The following is a 27,196-nucleotide window of genomic DNA, read 5'->3' as shown; positions in this document are numbered from 1 at the left end:
CAGTCAACAACAAGCACATGCTTATGAAGGCACACTGTCAACAACAAGCACCTGCTTATGAAGGCACACTGTCAACAACAAGCACCTGTTTATGGAGGCACACTGTCGACAACAAGCACCTGCTTATGAAGGCACAGTCCACAACAAGCTACCTGCTTATGAAGGCACTCTGTCGACAACAACCACCTGCCAAGATAACTGTACCCAGTAACTATTCAAACAGGATAAACCTCCCCCATTTTAAAAACAACATGTGCACAATATTTAACTTCAGTTGTAAATTGTTGACAGTATTGCCAAACACAATAAGGTCATCAGCAAACTGAAGCAGAAAAATATAAAATAACATTGGAATGAAATGGAACACCTAAACGACAATTTTGTTCAGTTTCACTAAACAATTCGTTGTTGTAAAACTGAAACAGAAAAAAGACTAAACATGCACCCTTGCCTCACACCCATGAAACAATCACATGTAGCAGGTACTGTTGTTTGAACAGACACAAGTCTTTACATTACTGCACACACACACACACACACACACACACACACACACACACACACACACACACACACAATCACACACACAATCACACACACACACACTGAGAGGAGGAACATGTCACATCTACATTTAGTTCTCTTGAGAGGCCCAGAATGTCACATCTACAATTAGTTCTCTTGAGGGGCCCAGAATGTCACATCTACAATTAGTTCTCTTGAGGGGCCCAGCATGTCACATATACAATTAGTTCTCTTGAGAGGCCCAGAATGTCACATCTACAATTAGTTCTCTTGAGGGGCCCAGAATGTCACATCTACAATTAGTTCTCTTGAGGGGCCCAGAATGTCACATCTACAATTAGTTCTCTTGAGGGGCCCAGAGCGTCACATATACAATTAGTTCTCTTGAGGGGCCCAGAATGTCACATCTACAATTAGTTCTCTTGAGAGGCCCAGCATGTCACATCTACAATTAGTTCTCTTGAGGGGCCCAGAGCGTCACATATACAATTAGTTCTCTTGAGGGGCCCAGAATGTCACATCTACAATTAGTTCTCTTGAGAGGTGGGGCATGTCACATCTACAATTAGTTCTCTTGAGGGGCCCAGAATGTCACATCTACAATTAGTTCTCTTGAGAGGCCCAGCATGTCACATCTACAATTAGTTCTCTTGAGAGGCCCAGAATGTCACATCTACAATTAGTTCTCTTGAGAGAATCAGCATGTCACATCTACAATTAGTTCTCTTGAGAGGCCCAGAATGTCACATCTACAATTAGTTCTCTTGAGGGGCTCAGCATGTCACATCTACAATTAGTTCTCTTGAGGGGCCCAGAGCGTCACATATACAATTAGTTCTCTTGAGGGGTGGGGCATGTCACATCTACAATTAGTTCTCTTGAGAGGCCCAGCATGTCACATCTACAATTAGTTCTCTTGAGGGGCCCAGAGCGTCACATATACAATTAGTTCTCTTGAGGGGCCCAGAATGTCACATCTACAATTAGTTCTCTTGAGAGGTGGGGCATGTCACATCTACAATTAGTTCTCTTGAGAGGCCCAGAATGTCACATCTACAATTAGTTCTCTTGAGAGAATCAGCATGTCACATCTACAATTAGTTCTCTTGAGAGAATCAGCATGTCACATCTACAATTAGTTCTCTTGAGAGAATCAGCATGTCACATCTACAATTAGTTCTCTTGAGAGGACCAGAATGTCACATCTACAATTAGTTCTCTTGAGAGAATCAGCATGTCACATCTACAATTAGTTCTCTTGAGAGGCCCAGAATGTCACATCTACAATTAGTTCTCTTGAGAGAATCAGCATGTCACATCTACAATTAGTTCTCTTGAGGGGCCCAGAATGTCACATCTACAATTAGTTCTCTTGAGAGAATCAGCATGTCACATCTACAATTAGTTCTCTTGAGGGGCCCAGAATGTCACATATACAATTAGTTCTCTTGAGGGGTGGGGCATGTCACATCTACAATTAGTTCTCTTGAGAGGCCCAGCATGTCACATCTACAATTAGTTCTCTTCAGGGGCCCAGAGCGTCACATATACAATTAGTTCTCTTGAGGGGCCCAGAATGTCACATCTACAATTAGTTCTCTTGAGAGGCCCAGAATGTCACATCTACAATTAGTTCTCTTGAGGGGCTCAGCATGTCACATCTACAATTAGTTCTCTTGAGGGGCCCAGAGCGTCACATATACAATTAGTTCTCTTGAGGGGTGGGGCATGTCACATCTACAATTAGTTCTCTTGAGAGGCCCAGCATGTCACATCTACAATTAGTTCTCTTGAGGGGCCCAGAGCGTCACATATACAATTAGTTCTCTTGAGGGGCCCAGAATGTCACATCTACAATTAGTTCTCTTGAGAGGTGGGGCATGTCACATCTACAATTAGTTCTCTTGAGAGGCCCAGAATGTCACATCTACAATTAGTTCTCTTGAGAGAATCAGCATGTCACATCTACAATTAGTTCTCTTGAGAGAATCAGCATGTCACATCTACAATTAGTTCTCTTGAGAGAATCAGCATGTCACATCTACAATTAGTTCTCTTGAGAGGACCAGAATGTCACATCTACAATTAGTTCTCTTGAGAGAATCAGCATGTCACATCTACAATTAGTTCTCTTGAGAGGCCCAGAATGTCACATCTACAATTAGTTCTCTTGAGAGAATCAGCATGTCACATCTACAATTAGTTCTCTTGAGGGGCCCAGAATGTCACATCTACAATTAGTTCTCTTGAGAGAATCAGCATGTCACATCTACAATTAGTTCTCTTGAGGGGCCCAGAATGTCACATATACAATTAGTTCTCTTGAGGGGTGGGGCATGTCACATCTACAATTAGTTCTCTTGAGAGGCCCAGCATGTCACATCTACAATTAGTTCTCTTCAGGGGCCCAGAGCGTCACATATACAATTAGTTCTCTTGAGGGGCCCAGAATGTCACATCTACAATTAGTTCTCTTGAGAGGCCCAGAATGTCACATCTACAATTAGTTCTCTTGAGGGGCCCAGAATGTCACATCTACAATTAGTTCTCTTGAGGGGCCCAGAATGTCACATCTACAATTAGTTCTCTTGAGGGGCCCAGAGCGTCACATATACAATTAGTTCTCTTGAGGGGCCCAGAATGTCACATCTACAATTAGTTCTCTTGAGAGGCCCAGCATGTCACATCTACAATTAGTTCTCTTGAGGGGCCCAGAGCGTCACATATACAATTAGTTCTCTTGAGGGGCCCAGAATGTCACATCTACAATTAGTTCTCTTGAGAGGTGGGGCATGTCACATCTACAATTAGTTCTCTTGAGGGGCCAAGCATGTCACATCTACAATTAGTTCTCTTGAGAGGCCCAGCATGTCACATCTACAATTAGTTCTCTTGAGAGGCCCAGAATGTCACATCTACAATTAGTTCTCTTGAGAGAATCAGCATGTCACATCTACAATTAGTTCTCTTGAGAGGCCCAGAATGTCACATCTACAATTAGTTCTCTTGAGGGGCCCAGCATGTCACATCTACAATTAGTTCTCTTGAGGGGCCCAGAGCGTCACATATACAATTAGTTCTCTTGAGGGGTGGGGCATGTCACATCTACAATTAGTTCTCTTGAGAGGCCCAGCATGTCACATCTACAATTAGTTCTCTTGAGGGGCCCAGAGCGTCACATATACAATTAGTTCTCTTGAGGGGCCCAGAATGTCACATCTACAATTAGTTCTCTTGAGAGGTGGGGCATGTCACATCTACAATTAGTTCTCTTGAGAGGCCCAGAATGTCACATCTACAATTAGTTCTCTTGAGAGAATCAGCATGTCACATATACAATTAGTTCTCTTGAGGGGCCCAGAATGTCACATCTACAATTAGTTCTCTTGAGGGGCCCAGAATGTCACATCTACAATTAGTTCTCTTGAGAGAATCAGCATGTCACATCTACAATTAGTTCTCTTGAGGGGCCCAGAATGTCACATATACAATTAGTTCTCTTGAGGGGTGGGGCATGTCACATCTACAATTAGTTCTCTTGAGAGGCCCAGCATGTCACATCTACAATTAGTTCTCTTGAGGGGCCCAGAGCGTCACATATACAATTAGTTCTCTTGAGGGGCCCAGAATGTCACATCTACAATTAGTTCTCTTGAGAGGTGGGGCATATCACATCTACAATTAGTTCTCTTGAGAGAATCAGCATGTCACATCTACAATTAGTTCTCTTGAGGGGCCCAGAATGTCACATCTACAATTAGTTCTCTTGAGGGGCCCAGAATGTCACATCTACAATTAGTTCTCTTGAGAGGTGGGGCATGTCACATCTACAATTAGTTCTCTTGAGAGGCCCAGAATGTCACATCTACAATTAGTTCTCTTTGAGAGGACCAGAATGTCACATCTACAATTAGTTCTCTTGAGGGGCCCAGAATGTCACATCTACAATTAGTTCTCTTGAGAGAATCAGCATGTCACATCTACAATTAGTTCTCTTGAGAGGCCCAGAATGTCACATCTACAATTAGTTCTCTTGAGGGGCCCAGAATGTCACATCTACAATTAGTTCTCTTGAGAGAATCAGCATGTCACATCTACAATTAGTTCTCTTGAGGGGCCCAGAGCGTCACAAATACAATTAGTTCTCTTTGAGAGGACCAGAATGTCACATCTACAATTAGTTCTCTTGAGGGGCCCAGAATGTCACATCTACAATTAGTTCTCTTGAGAGAATCAGCATGTCACATCTACAATTAGTTCTCTTTGAGAGGACCAGCATGTCACATCTACAATTAGTTCTCTTGAGAGAATCAGAATGTCACATCTACAATTAGTTCTCTTGAGAGGTGGGGCATGTCACATCTACAATTAGTTCTCTTGAGAGAATCAGAATGTCACATCTACAATTAGTTCTCTTTGAGAGGACCAGCATGTCACATCTACAATTAGTTCTCTTGAGAGAATCAGCATGTCACATCTACAATTAGTTCTCTTGAGGGGCCCAGAATGTCACATCTACAATTAGTTCTCTTGAGAGGCCCAGAATGTCACATCTACAATTAGTTCTCTTGAGAGAATCAGCATGTCACATCTACAATTAGTTCTCTTGAGGGGCCCAGAATGTCACATATACAATTAGTTCTCTTGAGGGGTGGGGCATGTCACATCTACAATTAGTTCTCTTGAGAGGCCCAGCATGTCACATCTACAATTAGTTCTCTTGAGGGGCCCAGAATGTCACATCTACAATTAGTTCTCTTGAGGGGCCCAGAATGTCACATCTACAATTAGTTCTCTTGAGAGAATCAGTATGTCACATCTACAATTAGTTCTCTTGAGAGGCCCAGAATGTCACATCTACAATTAGTTCTCTTGAGGGGCCCAGAATGTCACATCTACAATTAGTTCTCTTGAGAGAATCAGCATGTCACATCTACAATTAGTTCTCTTGAGGGGCCCAGAATGTCACATCTACAATTAGTTCTCTTGAGAGAATCAGCATGTCACATCTACAATTAGTTCTCTTGAGGGGCCCAGAATGTCACATCTACAATTAGTTCTCTTGAGAGAATCAGCATATCACATCTACAATTAGTTCTCTTGAGAGGCCCAGAATGTCACATCTACAATTAGTTCTCTTGAGGGGCCCAGAATGTCACATCTACAATTAGTTCTCTTGAGAGAATCAGCATGTCACATCTACAATTAGTTCTCTTGAGGGGCCCAGAATGTCACATCTACAATTAGTTCTCTTGAGGGGCCCAGAATGTCACATCTACAATTAGTTCTCTTGAGGGGCCCAGAATGTCACATCTACAATTAGTTCTCTTGAGAGAATCAGCATGTCACATCTACAATTAGTTCTCTTGAGGGGCCCAGAATGTCACATCTACAATTAGTTCTCTTGAGAGAATCAGCATGTCACATCTACAATTAGTTCTCTTTGAGAGGCCCAGAATGTCACATCTACAATTAGTTCTCTTGAGAGGTGGGGCATATCACATCTACAATTAGTTCTCTTGAGAGAATCAGCATGTCACATCTACAATTAGTTCTCTTGAGGGGCCCAGAATGTCACATCTACAATTAGTTCTCTTGAGAGGTGGGGCATATCACATCTACAATTAGTTCTCTTGAGAGGTGGGGCATGTCACATCTACAATTAGTTCTCTTGAGGGGCCCAGAATGTCACATCTACAATTAGTTCTCTTGAGGGGCCCAGCATGTCACATCTACAATTAGTTCTCTTGAGAGAATCAGCATGTCACATCTACAATTAGTTCTCTTGAGGGGCCCAGAATGTCACATCTACAATTAGTTCTCTTGAGGGGCCCAGAATGTCACATCTACAATTAGTTCTCTTGAGAGAATCAGCATGTCACATCTACAATTAGTTCTCTTGAGGGGCCCAGAATGTCAAATCTACAATTAGTTCTCTTGAGGGGCCCAGAATGTCACATCTACAATTAGTTCTCTTGAGAGAATCAGCATGTCACATCTACAATTAGTTCTCTTGAGGGGCCCAGAATGTCACATCTACAATTAGTTCTCTTGAGGGGCCCAGAATGTCACATCTACAATTAGTTCTCTTGAGAGAATCAGCATGTCACATCTACAATTAGTTCTCTTGAGAGGCCCAGAATGTCACATCTACAATTAGTTCTCTTGAGGGGCCCAGAATGTCACATCTACAATTAGTTCTCTTGAGAGAATCAGCATGTCACATCTACAATTAGTTCTCTTGAGGGGCCCAGAATGTCACATCTACAATCAGTTCTCTTTGAGAGGCCCAGCATGTCACATCTACAATTAGTTCTCTTGAGAGGCCCAGAATGTCACATCTACAATTAGTTCTCTTGAGAGGCCCAGCATGTCACATCTACAATTAGTTCTCTTTGAGAGGACCAGAATGTCACATCTACAATTAGTTCTCTTGAGAGAATCAGCATGTCACATCTACAATTAGTTCTCTTGAGGGGCCCAGAATGTCACATCTACAATTAGTTCTCTTGAGAGAATCAGCATGTCACATCTACAATTAGTTCTCTTGAGGGGCCCAGAATGTCACATCTACAATTAGTTCTCTTGAGAGAATCAGCATGTCACATCTACAATTAGTTCTCTTGAGAGGCCCAGAATGTCACATCTACAATTAGTTCTCTTGAGGGGCCCAGAATGTCACATCTACAATTAGTTCTCTTGAGGGGCCCAGAATGTCACATCTACAATTAGTTCTCTTGAGAGAATCAGCATGTCACATCTACAATTAGTTCTCTTGAGAGGCCCAGCATGTCACATCTACAATTAGTTCTCTTGAGGGGCCCAGAATGTCACATCTACAATTAGTTCTCTTGAGAGAATCAGCATGTCACATCTACAATTAGTTCTCTTGAGAGGCCCAGAATGTCACATCTACAATTAGTTCTCTTGAGAGGCCCAGAATGTCACATCTACAATTAGTTCTCTTGAGAGAATCAGCATGTCACATCTACAATTAGTTCTCTTTGAGAGGCCCAGAATGTCACATATACAATTAGTTCTCTTGAGGGGCCCAGAATGTCACATCTACAATTAGTTCTCTTGAGAGGCCCAGAATGTCACATCTACAATTAGTTCTCTTGAGAGAATCAGCATGTCACATCTACAATTAGTTCTCTTTGAGAGGACCAGAATGTCACATCTACAATTAGTTCTCTTTGAGAGGACCAGAATGTCACATCTACAATTAGTTCTCTTGAGGGGCCCAGAATGTCACATCTACAATTAGTTCTCTTTGAGAGGCCCAGCATGTCACATCTACAATTAGTTCTCTTGAGGGGCCCAGAATGTCACATCTACAATTAGTTCTCTTGAGAGGTGGGGCATGTCACATCTACAATTAGTTCTCTTGAGAGAATCAGCATGTCACATCTACAATTAGTTCTCTTGAGGGGCCCAGAATGTCACATCTACAATTAGTTCTCTTGAGGGGCCCAGAATGTCACATCTACAATTAGTTCTCTTGAGAGGTGGGGCATGTCACATCTACAATTAGTTCTCTTGAGAGAATCAGCATGTCACATCTACAATTAGTTCTCTTGAGGGGCCCAGAATGTCACATCTACAATTAGTTCTCTTGAGGGGCCCAGAATGTCACATCTACAATTAGTTCTCTTGAGAGGCCCAGAATGTCACATCTACAATTAGTTCTCTTGAGAGAATCAGCATGTCACATCTACAATCAGTTCTCTTTGAGAGGACCAGAATGTCACATCTACAATTAGTTCTCTTGAGGGGCCCAGAATGTCACATCTACAATTAGTTCTCTTGAGGGGCCCAGAATGTCACATCTACAATTAGTTCTCTTTGAGAGGACCAGAATGTCACATCTACAATTAGTTCTTTTGAGGGGCCCAGCATGTCACATCTACAATTAGTTCTCTTGAGGGGCCCAGAATGTCACATCTACAATTAGTTCTCTTTGAGAGGCCCAGCATGTCACATCTACAATTAGTTCTCTTTGAGAGGACCAGAATGTCACATCTACAATTAGTTCTCTTGAGGGGCCCAGAATGTCACATCTACAATTAGTTCTCTTGAGGGGCCCAGAATGTCACATCTACAATTAGTTCTCTTTGAGAGGACCAGAATGTCACATCTACAATTAGTTCTTTTGAGGGGCCCAGCATGTCACATCTACAATTAGTTCTCTTGAGGGGCCCAGAATGTCACATCTACAATTAGTTCTCTTGAGGGGCCCAGAATGTCACATCTACAATTAGTTCTCTTGAGGGGCCCAGAATGTCACATCTACAATTAGTTCTCTTGAGGGGTGGGGCATGTCACATCTACAATTAGTTCTCTTGAGGGGCCCAGAATGTCACATCTACAATCAGTTCTCTTGAGAGGCCCAGAATGTCACATCTACAATTAGTTCTCTTGAAGGGCCCAGAATGTCACATCTACAATTAGTTCTCTTGAGAGGCCCAGAATGTCACATCTACAATTAGTTCCCTTGAGGGGCCCAGAATGTCACATCTACAATTAGTTTTCTTGAGGGGCGGGGTGGGGCAAGTCACACCTACAATTAGTTCTCTTGAGGGGCAGGGTGGGGCAAGTCACACCTACATTTAGTTCTCTTGAGGGGCGGGGCATGTCACACCTACATTTAGTTCTCTTGAGGGGCGTGGTGGGGCAAGTCACACCTACATTTAGTTCTCTTGAGGGGCGGGGCATGTCACACCTACATTTAGTTCTCTTGAGGGGCGGGGCAGCCTCATCTCGAGAGGAGGAGGAGATGGTTGAGGTAAGACTGCTGGACTGCTTCCTGAGCGGCGTCTTCACCGGCATGACCGGCACTTCCTCGTCACTGCTCAAATCATGCTTCCGCTTTGCCTAAGAATAAACATTGTTACGTACAAATAAACTTGGCTTGAACATTAACACTGCTGCTGATAAAAAAGTTTGAAGTTGATTCTGCTGGTGTTAAGCTGGTGGAGAGGGAGGAGGGCGTTACCGGACTAGATTTAGCAGGTGGGGGTGTCTGGATCTTCTCTTCTCTCTTCGCATCACTACTCGACGTCCGCAACTCATCAGCCATCTTGGAAGCTGCTCTTGCCGCTGCAGCACCTACAGAGAGTGAGTGAGTGAGTGAATGTTAGGACACACATATCTACCAGGTATTCACTACAAATCTACCAGGTATTCACTACATATCTACCAGGTATTCACTACATATCTACCAGGTATTCACTACAAATCAACCAGGTATTCACTACATATCTACCAGGTATTCACTACATATCTACCAGGTATTCACTACATATCAACCAGGTATTCACTACATATCTACCAGGTATTCACTACATATCTACCAGGTATTCACTACATATCAACCAGGTATTCACTACATATCTACCAGGTATTCACTACGTATCTACCAGGTATTCCCTACATATCTACCAGGTATTCCCTACGTATCTACCAGGTATTCACTACATATCTACCAGGTATCTACTACGTATCCCATATGGCCAACCTTTAAGGGGAGGTTGTTCCACTGTTTCATTCCTCTTGGCAAACAGCGCCCCCACTTTCATGTCACCGCCCTCGGCTGTCTTCAGTTTGAAGGCACCCAGTGTCTTCTGTGTGGGAGTCTTCTGAGATAACAGGGTCAGAATTACAGATTACTAATCAGACTTTCTATCTACTCTGTCTGTCTGTCCGGATACAAGGCACCCAGTGTCTTCTGTGTGGGAGTCTTCTGAGATAACAGGGTCAGAATTACAGATTACTGATCAGACTTTCTATCTACTCTGTCTGTCTGTCCGGATACAAGGCACCCAGTGTCTTCTGTGTTGGAGTCTTCTGAGATAACAGGGTCAGAATTACAGATTACTGATCAGACTTTCTATCTACTCTGTCTGTCTGTCCGGATACAAGGCACCCAGTGTCTTCTGTGTTGGAGTCTTCTGAGATAACAGGGTCAGAATTACAGATTACTGATCAGACTTTCTATCTACTCTGTCTGTCTGTCCGGATACAAGGCACCCAGTGTCTTCTGTGTGGGAGTCTTCTGAGATAACAGGGTCAGAATTACAGATTACTAATCAGACTTTCTATCTACTCTGTCTGTCTGTCCGGATACAAGGCACCCAGTGTCTTCTGTGTGGGAGTCTTCTGAGATAACAGGGTCAGAATTACAGATTACTGATCAGACTTTCTATCTACTCTGTCTGTCTGTCCGGATACAAGGCACCCAGTGTCTTCTGTGTTGGAGTCTTCTGAGATAACAGGGTCAGAATTACAGATTACTGATCAGACTTTCTATCTACTCTGTCTGTCTGTCCGGATACAAGGCACCCAGTGTCTTCTGTGTGGGAGTCTTCTGAGATAACAGGGTCAGAATTACAGATTACTGATCAGACTTTCTATCTACTCTGTCTGTCTGTCCGGATACAAGAGTAGTTACTGAGCTACAAAAACAATATCATCAAAATGGGATTCGGAACTTTGTATTTCTATGTCAAGTCCACACCACTATGAACAGAGTCAAAGTCAAACATGTTGCCATGGGAATATGGAAAAACTATCAATTGTAATCACCCAAAAGTAGCAAAAGGCACACTTTGACAAAAGTATACTGGAGTGGAATAAACACAAGTATACTGGAGTGGAATAAACACAAATATACTGGAGTGGAATAAACACAAGTATACTGGAGTGGAATAAACACAAGTACACTGGAGTGGAATAAACACAAGTATACTAGAGTGGAATAAACACAAGCATACTAGAGTGGAATAAACACAAGTGTACTGGAGTGGAATAAACACAAGCATACTAGAGCGGAATAAACACAAGTATACTGGGGTGGAATAAACACAAGTATACTGGAGTGGAATAAACACAAGTATACTGGAGTGGAATAAGCACAAGTATACTGGAGTGGAATAAGCAAAAGTATATTGGAGTGGAATAAACACAAGTATACTGGAGTGGAATAAACACAAGCATGCCAGAGTGGAATAAACACAAGCATACTGGAGTGGAATAAACAAAGTTGTACAAACCTCTGCTTCCTTCCCTTCGGCTGGAGCATGGAGCTTGATGAAGGACAATCCATAGGATGAAGTCTGAAGATAAAGTTGGGATCACAGTACACACTAGAGGGGATAACCCTGACAACATCCTACCTTACAGAAGGGATGAGTACACACTAGAGGGGATAACCCAGACAACATCTTACCTTACAGAAGGTCTGAGTACACACTAGAGGGGATAACCCAGACAACATCTTACCTTACAGAAGGGCTGAGTACACACTAGAGGGGATAACCCAGACAACATCCTACCTTACAGAAGGGCTGAGTACACACTAGAGGGGATAACCCAGACAACATCTTACCTTACAGAAGGGCTGAGTACACACTAGAGGGGATAACCCAGACAACATCTTACCTTACAGAAGCGCTGAGTACACACTAGAGGGGATAACCCAGACAACATCCTACCTTACAGAAGGGCTGAGTACACACTAGAGGGGATAACCCAGACAACATCCTACCTTACAGAAGGGCTGAGTACACACTAGAGGGGATAACCCTGATAACATCCTACCTTACAGAAGGGCTGAGTACACACTAGAGGGGATAACCCAGACAACATCTTACCTTACAGAAGGGCTGAGTACACACTAGAGGGGATAACCCTGATAACATCTTACCTTACAGAAGGGCTGAGTACACACTAGAGGGGATAACCCAGACAGCATCTTACCTTACAGAAGGGCTGAGTACACACTAGAGGGGATAACCCAGACAACATCTTACCTTACAGAAGGGCTGAGTACACACTAGAGGGGATAACCCAGACAACATCCTACCTTACAGAAGAGCTGAGTACACACTAGAGGGGATAACCCAGACAACATCCTACCTTACAGAAGGGCTGAGTACACACTAGAGGGGATAACCCTGATAACATCCTACCTTACAGAAGGGCTGAGTACACACTAGAGGGGATAACCCAGACAACATCTTACCTTACAGAAGGGCTGAGTACACACTAGAGGGGATAACCCAGACAACATCTTACCTTACAGAAGGGCTGAGTACACACTAGAGGGGATAACCCAGACAACATCCTACCTTACAGAAGGGCTGAGTACACACTAGAGGGGATAACCCAGACAACATCCTACCTTACAGAAGGGCTGAGTACACACTAGAGGGGATAACCCTGATAACATCCTACCTTACAGAAGGGCTGAGTACACACTAGAGGGGATAACCCAGACAACATCTTACCTTACAGAAGGGCTGAGTACACACTAGAGGGGATAACCCTGATAACATCTTACCTTACAGAAGGGCTGAGTACACACTAGAGGGGATAACCCAGACAACATCTTACCTTACAGAAGGGCTGAGTACACACTAGAGGGGATAACCCAGACAACATCCTACCTTACAGAAGGGCTGAGTACACACTAGAGGGGATAACCCAGACAACATCCTACATTACAGAAGGGCTGAGTACACACTAGAGGGGATAACCCAGACAACATCCTACCTTACAGAAGGGCTGAGTACACACTTGAGGGGATAACCCAGACAACATCCTACCTTACAGAAGGGCTGAGTACACACTAGAGGGGATAACCCAGATAACATCTTACCTTACAGAAGGGCTGAGTACACACTAGAGGGGATAACCCAGACAACATCTTACCTTACAGAAGGGCTGAGTACACACTTGAGGGGATAACCCAGACAACATCCTACCTTACAGAAGGGCTGAGTACACACTAGAGGGGATAACCCAGACAACATCCTACCTTACAGAAGGGCTGAGTACACACTAGAGAGGGTAACCCTGATAACATCCTACCTTACAGAAGGGCTGAGTACACACTAGAGGGGATAACCCAGACAACATCTTACCTTACAGAAGGGCTGAGTACACACTAGAGGGGATAACCCTGACAACATCTTACCTTACAGAAGGGCTGAGTACACACTAGAGGGGATAACCCAGACAACATCTTACCTTACAGAAGGGCTGAGTACACACTAGAGGGGATAACCCAGACAACATCTTACCTTACAGAAGGGCTGAGTACACACTAGAGGGGATAACCCTGATAACATCCTACCTTACAGAAGGGATGAGTACACACTAGAGGGGATAACCCAGACAACATCTTACCTTACAGAAGGTCTGAGTACACACTAGAGGGGATAACCCAGACAACATCTTACCTTACAGAAGGGCTGAGTACACACTAGAGGGGATAACCCAGACAACATCCTACCTTACAGAAGGGCTGAGTACACACTAGAGGGGATAACCCAGACAACATCTTACCTTACAGAAGGGCTGAGTACACACTAGAGGGGATAACCCAGACAACATCTTACCTTACAGAAGGGCTGAGTACACACTAGAGGGGATAACCCAGACAACATCCTACCTTACAGAAGGGCTGAGTACACACTAGAGGGGATAACCCAGACAACATCCTACCTTACAGAAGGGCTGAGTACACACTAGAGGGGATAACCCTGATAACATCCTACCTTACAGAAGGGCTGAGTACACACTAGAGGGGATAACCCAGACAACATCTTACCTTACAGAAGGGCTGAGTACACACTAGAGGGGATAACCCTGATAACATCTTACCTTACAGAAGGGCTGAGTACACACTAGAGGGGATAACCCAGACAACATCTTACCTTACAGAAGGGCTGAGTACACACTAGAGGGGATAACCCAGACAACATCTTACCTTACAGAAGGGCTGAGTACACACTAGAGGGGATAACCCAGACAACATCCTACCTTACAGAAGAGCTGAGTACACACTAGAGGGGATAACCCAGACAACATCCTACCTTACAGAAGGGCTGAGTACACACTAGAGGGGATAACCCTGATAACATCCTACCTTACAGAAGGGCTGAGTACACACTAGAGGGGATAACGCAGACAACATCTTACCTTACAGAAGGGCTGAGTACACACTAGAGGGGATAACCCAGACAACATCTTACCTTACAGAAGGGCTGAGTACACACTAGAGGGGATAACCCAGACAACATCCTACCTTACAGAAGGGCTGAGTACACACTAGAGGGGATAACCCAGACAACATCCTACCTTACAGAAGGGCTGAGTACACACTAGAGGGGATAACCCTGATAACATCCTACCTTACAGAAGGGCTGAGTACACACTAGAGGGGATAACCCAGACAACATCTTACCTTACAGAAGGGCTGAGTACACACTAGAGGGGATAACCCTGATAACATCTTACCTTACAGAAGGGCTGAGTACACACTAGAGGGGATAACCCAGACAACATCTTACCTTACAGAAGGGCTGAGTACACACTAGAGGGGATAACCCAGACAACATCCTACCTTACAGAAGGGCTGAGTACACACTAGAGGGGATAACCCAGACAACATCCTACATTACAGAAGGGCTGAGTACACACTAGAGGGGATAACCCAGACAACATCCTACCTTACAGAAGGGATGAGTACACACTAGAGGGGATAACCCAGACAACATCTTACCTTACAGAAGGGCTGAGTACACACTAGAGGGGATAACCCAGACAACATCTTACCTTACAGAAGGGCTGAGTACACACTAGAGGGGATAACCCAGACAACATCTTACCTTACAGAAGGGCTGAGTACACACTAGAGGGGATAACCCAGACAACATCTTACCTTACAGAAGGGCTGAGTACACACTAGAGGGGATAACCCTGATAACATCCTACCTTACAGAAGGGATGAGTACACACTAGAGGGGATAACCCAGACAACATCTTACCTTACAGAAGGGCTGAGTACACACTAGAGGGGATAACCCTGATAACATCCTACCTTACAGAAGGGATGAGTACACACTAGAGGGGATAACCCAGACAACATCTTACCTTACAGAAGGGCTGAGTACACACTAGAGGGGATAACCCTGATAACATCCTACCTTACAGAAGGGATGAGTACACACTAGAGGGGATAACCCTGATAACATCCTACCTTACAGAAGGGATGAGTACACACTAGAGGGGATAACCCTGATAACATCCTACCTTACAGAAGGGCTGAGTACACACTAGAGGGGATAACCCAGACAACATCTTACCTTACAGAAGGGCTGAGTACACACTAGAGGGGATAACCCAGACAACATCTTACCTTACAGAAGGGCTGAGTACACACTAGAGGGGATAACCCCGATAACATCCTACCTTACAGAAGGGATGAGTACACACTAGAGGGGATAACCCTGATAACATCCTACCTTACAGAAGGGCTGAGTACACACTAGAGGGGATAACCCTGATAACATCTTACCTTACAGAAGGTCTGAGTACACACTAGAGGGGATAACCCTGATAACATCCTACCTTACAGAAGGGCTGAGTACACACTAGAGGGGATAACCCTGATAACATCCTACCTTACAGAAGGGCTGAGTACACACTAGAGGGGATAACCCTGATAACATCCTACCTTACAGAAGGGCTGAGTACACACTAGAGGGGATAACCCTGATAACATCCTACCTTACAGAAGGGCTGAGTACACACTAGAGGGGATAACCCTGATAACATCTTACCTTACAGAAGGTCTGAGTACACACTAGAGGGGATAACCCTGATAACATCCTACCTTACAGAAGGGCTGAGTACACACTAGAGGGGATAACCCTGATAACATCCTACCTTACAGAAGGGCTGAGTACACACTAGAGGGGATAACCCAGACAACATCCTACCTTACAGAAGAGCTGAGTACACACTAGAGGGGATAACCCTGATAAGATCTTACCTTACAGAAGGTCTGAGTACACACTAGAGGGGATAACCCTGATAACATCTTACCTTACAGAAGGGCTGAGTACACACTAGAGGGGATAACCCTGATAACATCCTACCTTACAGAAGGGCTGAGTACACACTAGAGGGGATAACCCAGACAACATCTTACCTTACAGAAGGGCTGAGTACACACTACAGAGGATAACCCTGATAACATCCTACCTTACAGAAGGGCTGAGTACACACTACAGAGGATAACCCAGACAACATCCTACCTTACAGAAGGGCTGAGTACACACTAGAGGGGATAACCCTGATAACATCTTACCTTACAGAAGGGCTGAGTACACACTTGAGGGGATAACCCAGACAACATCCTACCTTACAGAAGGGCTGAGTACACACTAGAGGGGATAACCCAGATAACATCTTACCTTACAGAAGGGCTGAGTACACACTAGACGGGATAACCCAGACAACATCTTACCTTACAGAAGGGCTGAGTACACACTTGAGGGGATAACCCAGACAACATCCTACCTTACAGAAGGGCTGAGTACACACTAGAGGGGATAACCCAGACAACATCTTACCTTACAGAAGGGCTGAGTACACACTAGAGAGGGTAACCCTGATAACATCCTACCTTACAGAAGGGCTGAGTACACACTAGAGGGGATAACCCAGACAACATCTTACATTACAGAAGGGCTGAGTACACACTAGAGGGGATAACCCTGACAACATCTTACCTTACAGAAGGGATGAGTACACACTAGAGGGGATAACCCAGACAACATCTTACCTTACAGAAGGTCTGAGTACACACTAGAGGGGATAACCCAGACAACATCTTACCTTACAGAAGGGCTGAGTACACACTAGAGGGGAAAACCCAGACAACATCTTACCTTACAGAAGGGCTGAGTACACACTAGAGGGGATAACCCAGACAACATCTTACCTTACAGAAGGGCTGAGTACACACTAGAGGGGATAACCCAGACAACATCTTACCTTACAGAAGGGCTGAGTACACACTAGAGGGGATAACCCAGACAACATCTTACCTTACAGAAGGGCTGAGTACACACTAGAGGGGATAACCCTGATAACATCCTACCTTACAGAAGGGATGAGTACACACTAGAGGGGATAACCCAGACAACATCTTACCTTACAGAAGGGCTGAGTACACACTAGAGGGGATAACCCTGATAACATCCTACCTTACAGAAGGGATGAGTACACACTAGAGGGGATAACCCTGATAACATCCTACCTTACAGAAGGGATGAGTACACACTAGAGGGGATAACCCTGATAACATCCTACCTTACAGAAGGGCTGAGTACACACTAGAGGGGATAACCCAGACAACATCTTACCTTACAGAAGGTCTGAGTACACACTAGAGGGGATAACCCAGACAACATCTTACCTTACAGAAGGGCTGAGTACACACTAGAGGGGATAACCCTGATAACATCCTACCTTACAGAAGGGATGAGTACACACTAGAGGGGATAACCCTGATAACATCCTACCTTACAGAAGGGCTGAGTACACACTAGAGGAGGGTAACCCAGACAACATCCTACCTGAGTAGCTGAGGGCTGAGTAAACACTAATGGGGGACAACCCTGATAACATCTTACCTTACAGAAGGGCTGAGTACACACTAGAGGGGATAACCCTGATAACATCCTACCTTACAGAAGGGCTGAGTACACACTAGAGGGGATAACCCTGATAACATCCTACCTTACAGAAGGGCTGAGTACACACTAGAGGGGATAACCCTGATAACATCCTACCTTACAGAAGGGATGAGTACACACTAGAGGGGATAACCCTGATAACATCCTACCTTACAGAAGGGCTGAGTACACACTAGAGGGGATAACCCTGATAACATCTTACCTTACAGAAGGTCTGAGTACACACTAGAGGGGATAACCCTGATAACATCCTACCTTACAGAAGGGCTGAGTACACACTAGAGGGGATAACCCTGATAACATCCTACCTTACAGAAGGGCTGAGTACACACTAGAGGGGATAACCCAGACAACATCTTACCTTACAGAAGGGCTGAGTACACACTACAGAGGATAACCCTGATAACATCCTACCTTACAGAAGGGCTGAGTACACACTACAGAGGATAACCCTGATAACATCCTACCTTACAGAAGGGCTGAGTACACACTAGAGGGGATAACCCTGATAACATCTTACCTTACAGAAGGGCTGAGTACACACTAGAGGGGATAACCCAGACAACATCCTACCTTACAGAAGGGCTGAGTACACACTAGAGGGGGTAACCCTGACAACATCTTACCTTACAGAAGGGCTGAGTACACACTAGAGGGGATAACCCTGATAACATCCTACCTTACAGAAGGGCTGAGTACACACTAGAGGGGATAACCCTGATAACATCTTACCTGAGTAGCAGAGGGCTGTGTACACACTAATGGGGGATAACCCTGATAACATCCTACCTTACAGAAGGGCTGAGTACACACTAGAGGGGGCAACCCTGATAACATCCTACCTTACAGAAGGGCTGAGTACACACTAGAGGGGATAACCCTGATAACATCCTACCTTACAGAAGGGCTGAGTACACACTAGAGGAGGGTAACCCAGACAACATCCTACCTGAGTAGCTGAGGGCTGAGTAAACACTAATGGGGGACAACCCTGATAACATCTTACCTTAGAGAAGGGATGAGTACACACTAGAGGGGATAACCCTAAAAACATCTTACCTTAGAGAAGGGATGAGTACATACTAGAGGGGATAACCCTGACAACATCTTACCTTACAGAAGGGCTGAGTACACACTAGAGGGGGTAACCCAGACAACATCCTACCTTACAGAAGGGCTGAGTACACACTAGAGGGGATAACCCAGACAACATCCTACCTTACAGAAGGTCTGAGTACACACTAGAGGGGATAACCCTGATAACATCTTACCTTACAGAAGGTCTGAGTACACACTAGAGGGGATAACCCAGATAACATCCTACCTTACAGAAGGGCTGAGTACACACTAGAGGGGATAACCCTGATAACATCCTACCTTACAGAAGGGCTGAGTACACACTAGAGGGGATAACCCTTATAACATCTTACCTTACAGAAGGTCTGAGTACACACTAGAGGGGATAACCCTGATAACATCCTACCTTACAGAAGGGATGAGTACACACTAGAGGGGATAACCCTGATAACATCTTACTTTAGAGAAGGGATGAGTACACACTAGAGGGGATAACCCTGACAACATCTTACCTTACAGAAGGGCTGAGTACACACTATCTTCACTCGATCCCACTTCTTGTCTGTCACTGCCCTGGAGAGTTTGTCAAGTCCGAACATACGGACGCTGTTCCTGTTTGTACCATTGCGGCTCTCCAAGGGGGTCATGAATGACGACGCCACCAGGATCACCTGCAAACATTAAGTAGATATACCACCTTGAACTGACTTGTGAAGGTCCGAGGTAGAATTGCTCTCGGCAACCAATGCACGTCATCAGAGATGACTGCCTGGATAGTGTGGTCAGAGTGTTGATGTATTTCATCATTTCCCAACTGTGTAGATTGATGCTCATCATGTGAGTCACTGAATTGTCTGGTCCAGATTCGATTATTTACAGACCGCCATCATATAGCTGGAATATTGCTGGGCGCTGCGTTAAACAACAAACAATCAAACAAAACACAAAACTTGGAAGTCTGTGTACAGGGTGATCAAGGATATACTACATAGTCTGTGTACAGGGTGATAAGGAATATACTACATAGTCTGTGTACAGGGTGATCAAGGATATACTACTTAGTCTGTGTACAGGGTGATAAGGAATATACTACATAGTCTGTGTACAGGGTGATCAAGGATATACTACTTAGTCTGTGTACAGGGTGATCAAGGATATACTACATAGTCTGTGTACAGGGTGATAAGGAATATACTACATAGTCTGTGTACAGGGTGATCAAGGATATACTACTTAGTCTGTGTACAGGGTGATAAGGAATATACTACATAGTCTGTGTACAGGGTGATCAAGGATATACTACTTAGTCTGTGTACAGGGTGATCAAGGATATACTACATAGTCTGTGTACAGGGTGATAAGGAATATACTACATAGTCTGTGTACAGGGTGATCAAGGATATACTACTTAGTCTGTGTACAGGGTGATCAAGGATATACTACATAGTCTGTGTACAAGGTTATCAAGGATATACTACTTAGTCTGTGTAGAGGGTGATCAAGGATATACTACTTAGTCTGTGTACAGGGTGATCAAGGATATACTACATAGTCTGTGTACAGGGTGATCAAGGATATACTACATCGTCTGTGTACAGGGTGATAGAGGATATACTACTTAGTCTGTGTACAAGGTTATCAAGGATATACTACATAGTCTGTGTACAGGGTGATAGAGGATATACTACTTAGTCTGTGTACAAGGTTATCAAGGATATACTACTTAGTCTGTGTACAGGGTGATAGAGGATATACTACTTAGTCTGTGTACAAGGTTATCAAGGATATACTACTTAGTCTGTGTACAGGGTGATCAAGGATATACTACATAGTCTGTGTACAAGGTTATCAAGGATATACTACATAGTCTGTGTACAGGGTGATCAAGGATATACTACATCGTCTGTGTACAGTGTGATAGAGGATATACTACATCATCATCATCGGACTTAGTAAACCCTAAGTATTTTTTACATTTGTATACTTATCCTGCATTACTCCTGAATGTATTCACTGCTTACCTTACGACAATTGGAAGGACAGCACAATAGTAATGTCCAGGATGAAGAAATAAAGTTGTTGTTCTGAAGTCACTTTTACTGACCTTCGTCACTGTCCTGTGACCTTGAGGTCACTTTCTTTACATCACTGCCTGTTGCCCGAGCTCTTAGAAAAACATACTTTTGAGATTTCTAAAGCCAAAGTGGGAAGGAAAATCGTGTGACAGTGGGCCTGAACGTAGTAATGCAGTAATGTAAAAAAAAATTAGATTTTACTAAATTATTTACTTATCCTGCATTACTCCTTAATGCATCTGTATCGGACGGTTTGGAGGTGGGTAAACCACCAGAATACAGAAACCTCAATAACTCACACCCTGAAATACGACACCAGTTGGTCGATAAACCGTGAAGCGGAAAAGTTAAGCAAAACGCCATAAGGGTAGGATTGTTCAAATATCAAAACGATTGAACATAGGAATTAAAGAGAAATTACCTCTACATATTTAGTAATGAAGAAAATAACAGCTGATCAGCTAATTCTTTACTTACTACATCATAGAGCCGTCGTTGACAATCAAGATTGTCTAATTTCTTCCACTGGCGGCGACTGAGTGACTGCACCTGAAAGTAGGCTGGCTCTGTAAAGGGCGAGTTCACTACCGGTAATTGGTAACCTGCTGGGTAACAACCAGAGGTCCAAAACTTTGCATGCTTTTGACGTCCTCGTGAGCCACAACGACTAGCAAAAACTGAGTCGAACCTCCAGAAATATCCTTCCATGACTGTTCTAAAAGAACTATTGTAGTGTAGGGCCATGTTAAAGGCTAACACCCTGAGATCGTGAGGGTAGTTCGTGTGGAAAATTCAAACTGCTCGCACCAAGCCCAGGAGAAATTCACCTTCGTGTACGGCTCCAACAATAGTCGATCGATCGGTAGTTGAATTTAGCAATAAAATCCCAGCATAACCTGAGATGTACCACTCCGTGCGTCCTGTGCTCAAAGCAGATCCGAGTGGTGCCCATCGCCTGTAGTTTGCTGACCCCTGCCGCCGTGGCTAATGCCAAGAGAAACCATTGTTTCCTTGGTGAGGTCATAAAATGAGGAAACATAGAGGGGCTTGAAGGGGGTCCTCACAAACCTGGAAGTACCACGTTCAAGTCCCAAGCAGGTGGGCGGAACTTGACCTTCTGGTCCTCAAGCCTGTAGTTCCGGGACCTGAAGCACCTTGTGACAGCCAACACTGAGTTCAGTGCAACCAATCACGTAGTAATGGTGCTACCCTCCAAGTGTCTTTGGGTACGCAAATGTAGGAGGCATTCCACTAGGGATTGTTGTGACAGTGCAAAAAGTCTCAAATGATCCCCACTTGTCATCGTATAGTCCTCTGAGAGAGGGACCATGAACTAAAGCTATAGCTTTGCTGCCTGCGCCAAAATAACCCTTCGCACTTAAACGCCTTTTAAAGACGAACCATGCATGCAGACGTTGGGTGAGGCAATTTGTTGTGAGGGTGGATGAGTAGGTTGGACCACTATGGGAGGGGTAGTGGATCATCTTCTGCCAGATTTTTCTCGACAAACGACCTTCTCGCGGCGGACCATAGTCCTAAGGTTGTCTGGTTTTGCAAGTGAGCCCCCCACCCCTGAAGGGAGGCGTCCACGAACAGGTGTATATTCGGGGATAACCCGAAATAAAGAGACTCCTCCTAGGACATTCAACTCCACCAATTGAGGTAAGGCCTTAGTTTAGCCGGTAGAGTGATGGCCTTGAGTGGATCCCCTTCGCTGTTCAGCAATTGTGACATTTCTCTCGTCTCACGACAAGATTCCTGCAAAATATGATTGTGAGTAACCTGCCTTTAAATTGTAAAACTCGTTGGAGAGAGATTTACACAAAAATTACATTTAGAATTTGGCGAGCACATCTACGTGCATGGTGAGGAACGTGGATAAAGATCTTTGGGCTATTTTTCCCACAACAATATGTACAAAGCGCAAACATAAGTTATGCAATTAAACCATTGTTGATGAAATGGTACTTGAAGAATGCCGTAGAATTGAAGAATAATCTATCAGCAAAAATACAAATTGAAAGTGCATACAATATTTGTCTATATACAACTCAGTGTACACCATGGCTATTTACAGTGAGAGTCTGGCAAGCACATCTGTCTGCAAGCCAACAAGCGTGGGTCATCTGGTAAGATTTGTTCCAACACAATAGTACAATGCTCAAGCATAAGTTATGCAATTAAACCATTGTTGATGAGACAGTACTGGAAGAAACGAGTTAAAAGTGTATACAATAATTGATATACAAGCAACTCACTGTTATGCCAAAGCTAGTAGTATTTAAGAACACAAAAATATGTTATACATACGTAGCTGACTACCTTGGCAAACAAATGTAACACAATTCAAAATGGTGGCAAGCAACAAATAAGTGGCAGGCCAAAAAGACATTCTTTATATGCCCAATTAATACACCTAACACTACACAGCATGGTGCAAGTAATATGAGAAGAATACATCACCCATCACAGATCAATTTTAGAATTGTAGATGAAAACTGAAGGTCTTAATTAATCCAAAAGGAGAGCTCTACTGGGACACGTCCTTGCTGTAGTGCGACAAGCAGTGATGTGAAGAAGATGACCTTAGGTGTCACCAAGGTCACACGACAGCAGCGAGGGTCAGTAAAAGGGACTTCAGAACAACAACTTTATTTCTTCACCCAGGACATCGCTGTTGCACTGTCCTTCTAGCTGTCGTAAGGTAAGCAGTGAATGCATTAAGTAAGAATGCAAGATAAGTAAAGAATACAAAGGATACACACCTGGTAGTCTGTGTCAGCTGCAGCAGTTGACTTCCCCACCAACACCTCCACAAAGCCCGAGCCCTCGTTGCCGATGTCGATGCTGCTGATCTGGGATGCTCGGTCCAACTAAGAAAAAGGAAGGTTTGGATTACCCACTGACAACCACTGGGTGTAGGGACATAGATTCAGGGATGTAGGGAAATAGATTCAGGGGAGTAGGGACATAGATTCAGGGATGTAGGGACATAGATTCAGGGGAGTAGGGACATAGATTCAGGGATGTAGGGACATAGATTCAGGGGTGTAGGGACATAGATTCAGGGGTGTAGGGACATAGATTCAGGGGTGTGGGGACATAGATTCAGGGGTGTAAGGACATAGATTCAGGGGTGTAGGGACATAGATTCAGGGATGTAGGGACATAGATACAGGGGTGTAGGGACATAGATTCAGGGGAGTAGGGACATAGATTCAGGGATGTAGGGACATAGATTCAGGGGTGCGGGGACATAGATTCAGGGGTGCGGGGACATAGATTCAGGGGTGCGGGGACATAGATTCAGGGGTGCAGGGACATAGATTCAGAGGTGCAGGGACATAGATTCAGGGGTGCGGGGACATAGATTCAGGGGTGCGGGGACATAGATTCAGGGGTGCAGGGACATAGATTCAGAGGTGCAGGGACATAGATTCAGGGGTGTAGGGACATAGATTCAGGGGTGTAGGGACAGATTCAGGGGTGTAGGGACAGATTCAGGTTCAGGGGTGTAGGGACATAGATTCAGGGATGTAGGGACATAGATTCAGGGGTGTAGGGACATAGATTCAGGGGAGTAGGGACAAAGATTCAGGGGAGTAGGGACATAGATTCAGGGGTGTAGGGACACAGGTTCAGGGGTGCAGGGACATAGATTCAGGGGTGTAGGGACACAGATTCAAGGATGTAGGGACATAGATTCAGGGATGTAGGGACATAGATTCAGGGATGTAGGGACATAGATTCAGGGATGTAGGGACATAGATTCAGGGATGTAGGGTCATAGATTTAGGGATATAGGGACATAGATTCAGGGGAGTAGGGACAAAGATTCAGGGGTGTAGGGACATAGATTCAGGGATGTAGGGACATAGATTCAGGGGTGTAGGGACATAGATTCAGGGGAGTAGGGACAAAGATTCAGGGGTGTAGGGACATAGATTCAGGGATGTAGGGACACAGGTTCAGGGGTGTAGGGACATAGATTCAGGGGTGTATGGACAGATTCAGGGGAGTAGGGACATAGATTCAGGGGTGTAGGGACACAGATTCAGGGGTGCAGGGACACAGATTCAGGGGTGCAGGGACATAGATTCAGGGGTGTAGGGACATAGATTCAGGGGTGTAGGTGCAGGGACATAGATTCAGTGGTGTAGGGACACAGATTCAGGGGTGTAGGGACAGATTTAGGGGTGAAGGGACAGATTCAGGGGTGTAGGGACAGATTCAGGGGTGTAGGGATACAGGTTCAGGGGTGTAGGGACATAGATTCAGGGATGTAGGGACACAGGTTCAGGGGTGTAGGGACATAGATTCAGGGGTGTATGGACAGATTCAGGGGTGTATGGACAGATTCAGGGGTGAAGGGACATAGATTCAGGGGTGTAGGGACACAGATTCAGGGATGTAGGGACATAGATTCAGGGGTGTAGGGACATAGATTCAGGGGTGTAGGGACATAGATTCAGGGGTGTGGGGACATAGATTCAGGGGTGTAGGGACACAGATTCAGGGGTGTAGGGACATAGATTCAGGGATGTAGGGACATAGATTCAGGGGTGTAGGGACATAGATTCAGGGGTGTAGGGACATAGATTCAGGGGTGTAGGGACATAGATTCAGGGGTGTAGGGACACAGATTCAGGGGTGTAGGGACATAGATTCAGGGATGTAGGGACATAGATTCAGGGGTGTAGGGACAGATTCAGGGGTGTGGGGACATAGATTCAGGGGTGTAGGGACATAGATTCAGGGGTGTAGGGACATAGATTCAGGGGTGTAGGGACACAGATTCAGGGGTGTAGGGACATAGATTCAGGGATGTAGGGACATAGATTCAGGGGTGTAGGGACATAGATTCAGGGGTGCGGGGACATAGATTCAGGGGTGCGGGGACATAGATTCAGGGGTGCGGGGACATAGATTCAGGGGTGCAGGGACATAGATTCAGAGGTGCAGGGACATAGATTCAGGGGTGCGGGGACATAGATTCAGGGGTGCGGGGACATAGATTCAGGGGTGCAGGGACATAGATTCAGAGGTGCAGGGACATAGATTCAGGGGTGTAGGGACATAGATTCAGGGGTGTAGGGACAGATTCAGGGGTGTATGGACATATTCAGGGGTGTAGGGACAGATTCAGGTTCAGGGGTGTAGGGACATAGATTCAGGGATGTAGGGACATAGATTCAGGGGTGTAGGGACATAGATTCAGGGGAGTAGGGACAAAGATTCAGGGGAGTAGGGACATAGATTCAGGGGTGTAGGGACACAGGTTCAGGGGTGCAGGGACATAGATTCAGGGGTGTAGGGACACAGATTCAAGGATGTAGGGACATAGATTCAGGGATGTAGGGACATAGATTCAGGGATGTAGGGACATAGATTCAGGGATGTAGGGACATAGATTCAGGGATGTAGGGTCATAGATTTAGGGATATAGGGACATAGATTCAGGGGAGTAGGGACAAAGATTCAGGGGTGTAGGGACATAGATTCAGGGATGTAGGGACATAGATTCAGGGGTGTAGGGACATAGATTCAGGGGAGTAGGGACAAAGATTCAGGGGTGTAGGGACATAGATTCAGGGATGTAGGGACACAGGTTCAGGGGTGTAGGGACATAGATACAGGGGTGTATGGACAGATTCAGGGGAGTAGGGACATAGATTCAGGGGTGTAGGGACACAGATTCAGGGGTGCAGGGACACAGATTCAGGGGTGCAGGGACATAGATTCAGGGGTGTAGGGACATAGATTCAGGGGTGTAGGTGCAGGGACATAGATTCAGGGGTGTAGGGACACAGATTCAGGGGTGTAGGGACAGATTTAGGGGTGAAGGGACAGATTCAGGGGTGTAGGGACAGATTCAGGGGTGTAGGGATACAGGTTCAGGGGTGTAGGGACATAGATTCAGGGATGTAGGGACACAGGTTCAGGGGTGTAGGGACATAGATTCAGGGGTGT

General features: G+C 44.8%; 1 protein-coding gene across 2 annotated transcripts in view; it reads right to left on the bottom strand.

The window, feature by feature from the left end:
- The window catches only part of LOC139441855 (DNA repair protein XRCC1-like), a 66,036-nt gene that overhangs the window by 28,192 nt on the left and 10,648 nt on the right, over nucleotides 1–27,196 (bottom strand). For both annotated transcript variants that reach the window (XM_071222596.1, XM_071222597.1), the window contains 6 exons: nucleotides 23,992–24,099; nucleotides 19,664–19,822; nucleotides 11,577–11,639; nucleotides 10,043–10,163; nucleotides 9,521–9,633; nucleotides 9,252–9,399 (listed from right to left, as the gene is read on the bottom strand). In XM_071222596.1, the coding sequence (XP_071078697.1) occupies nucleotides 9,252–9,399; nucleotides 9,521–9,633; nucleotides 10,043–10,163; nucleotides 11,577–11,639; nucleotides 19,664–19,822; nucleotides 23,992–24,099 (712 nt within the window). The remainder of the gene's footprint in view (nucleotides 1–9,251; nucleotides 9,400–9,520; nucleotides 9,634–10,042; nucleotides 10,164–11,576; nucleotides 11,640–19,663; nucleotides 19,823–23,991; nucleotides 24,100–27,196) is intronic.

This window comes from Haliotis cracherodii, unplaced genomic scaffold (assembly GCF_022045235.1).
Source record: "Haliotis cracherodii isolate W230 unplaced genomic scaffold, xgHalCrac1.p SCAF_46, whole genome shotgun sequence".
NCBI classification, from domain to species: Eukaryota; Metazoa; Mollusca; class Gastropoda; order Lepetellida; family Haliotidae; genus Haliotis; species Haliotis cracherodii.
Note: the sequence above shows the minus strand (reverse complement) of the source record. Positions and strands in the feature narration are given on the sequence as shown.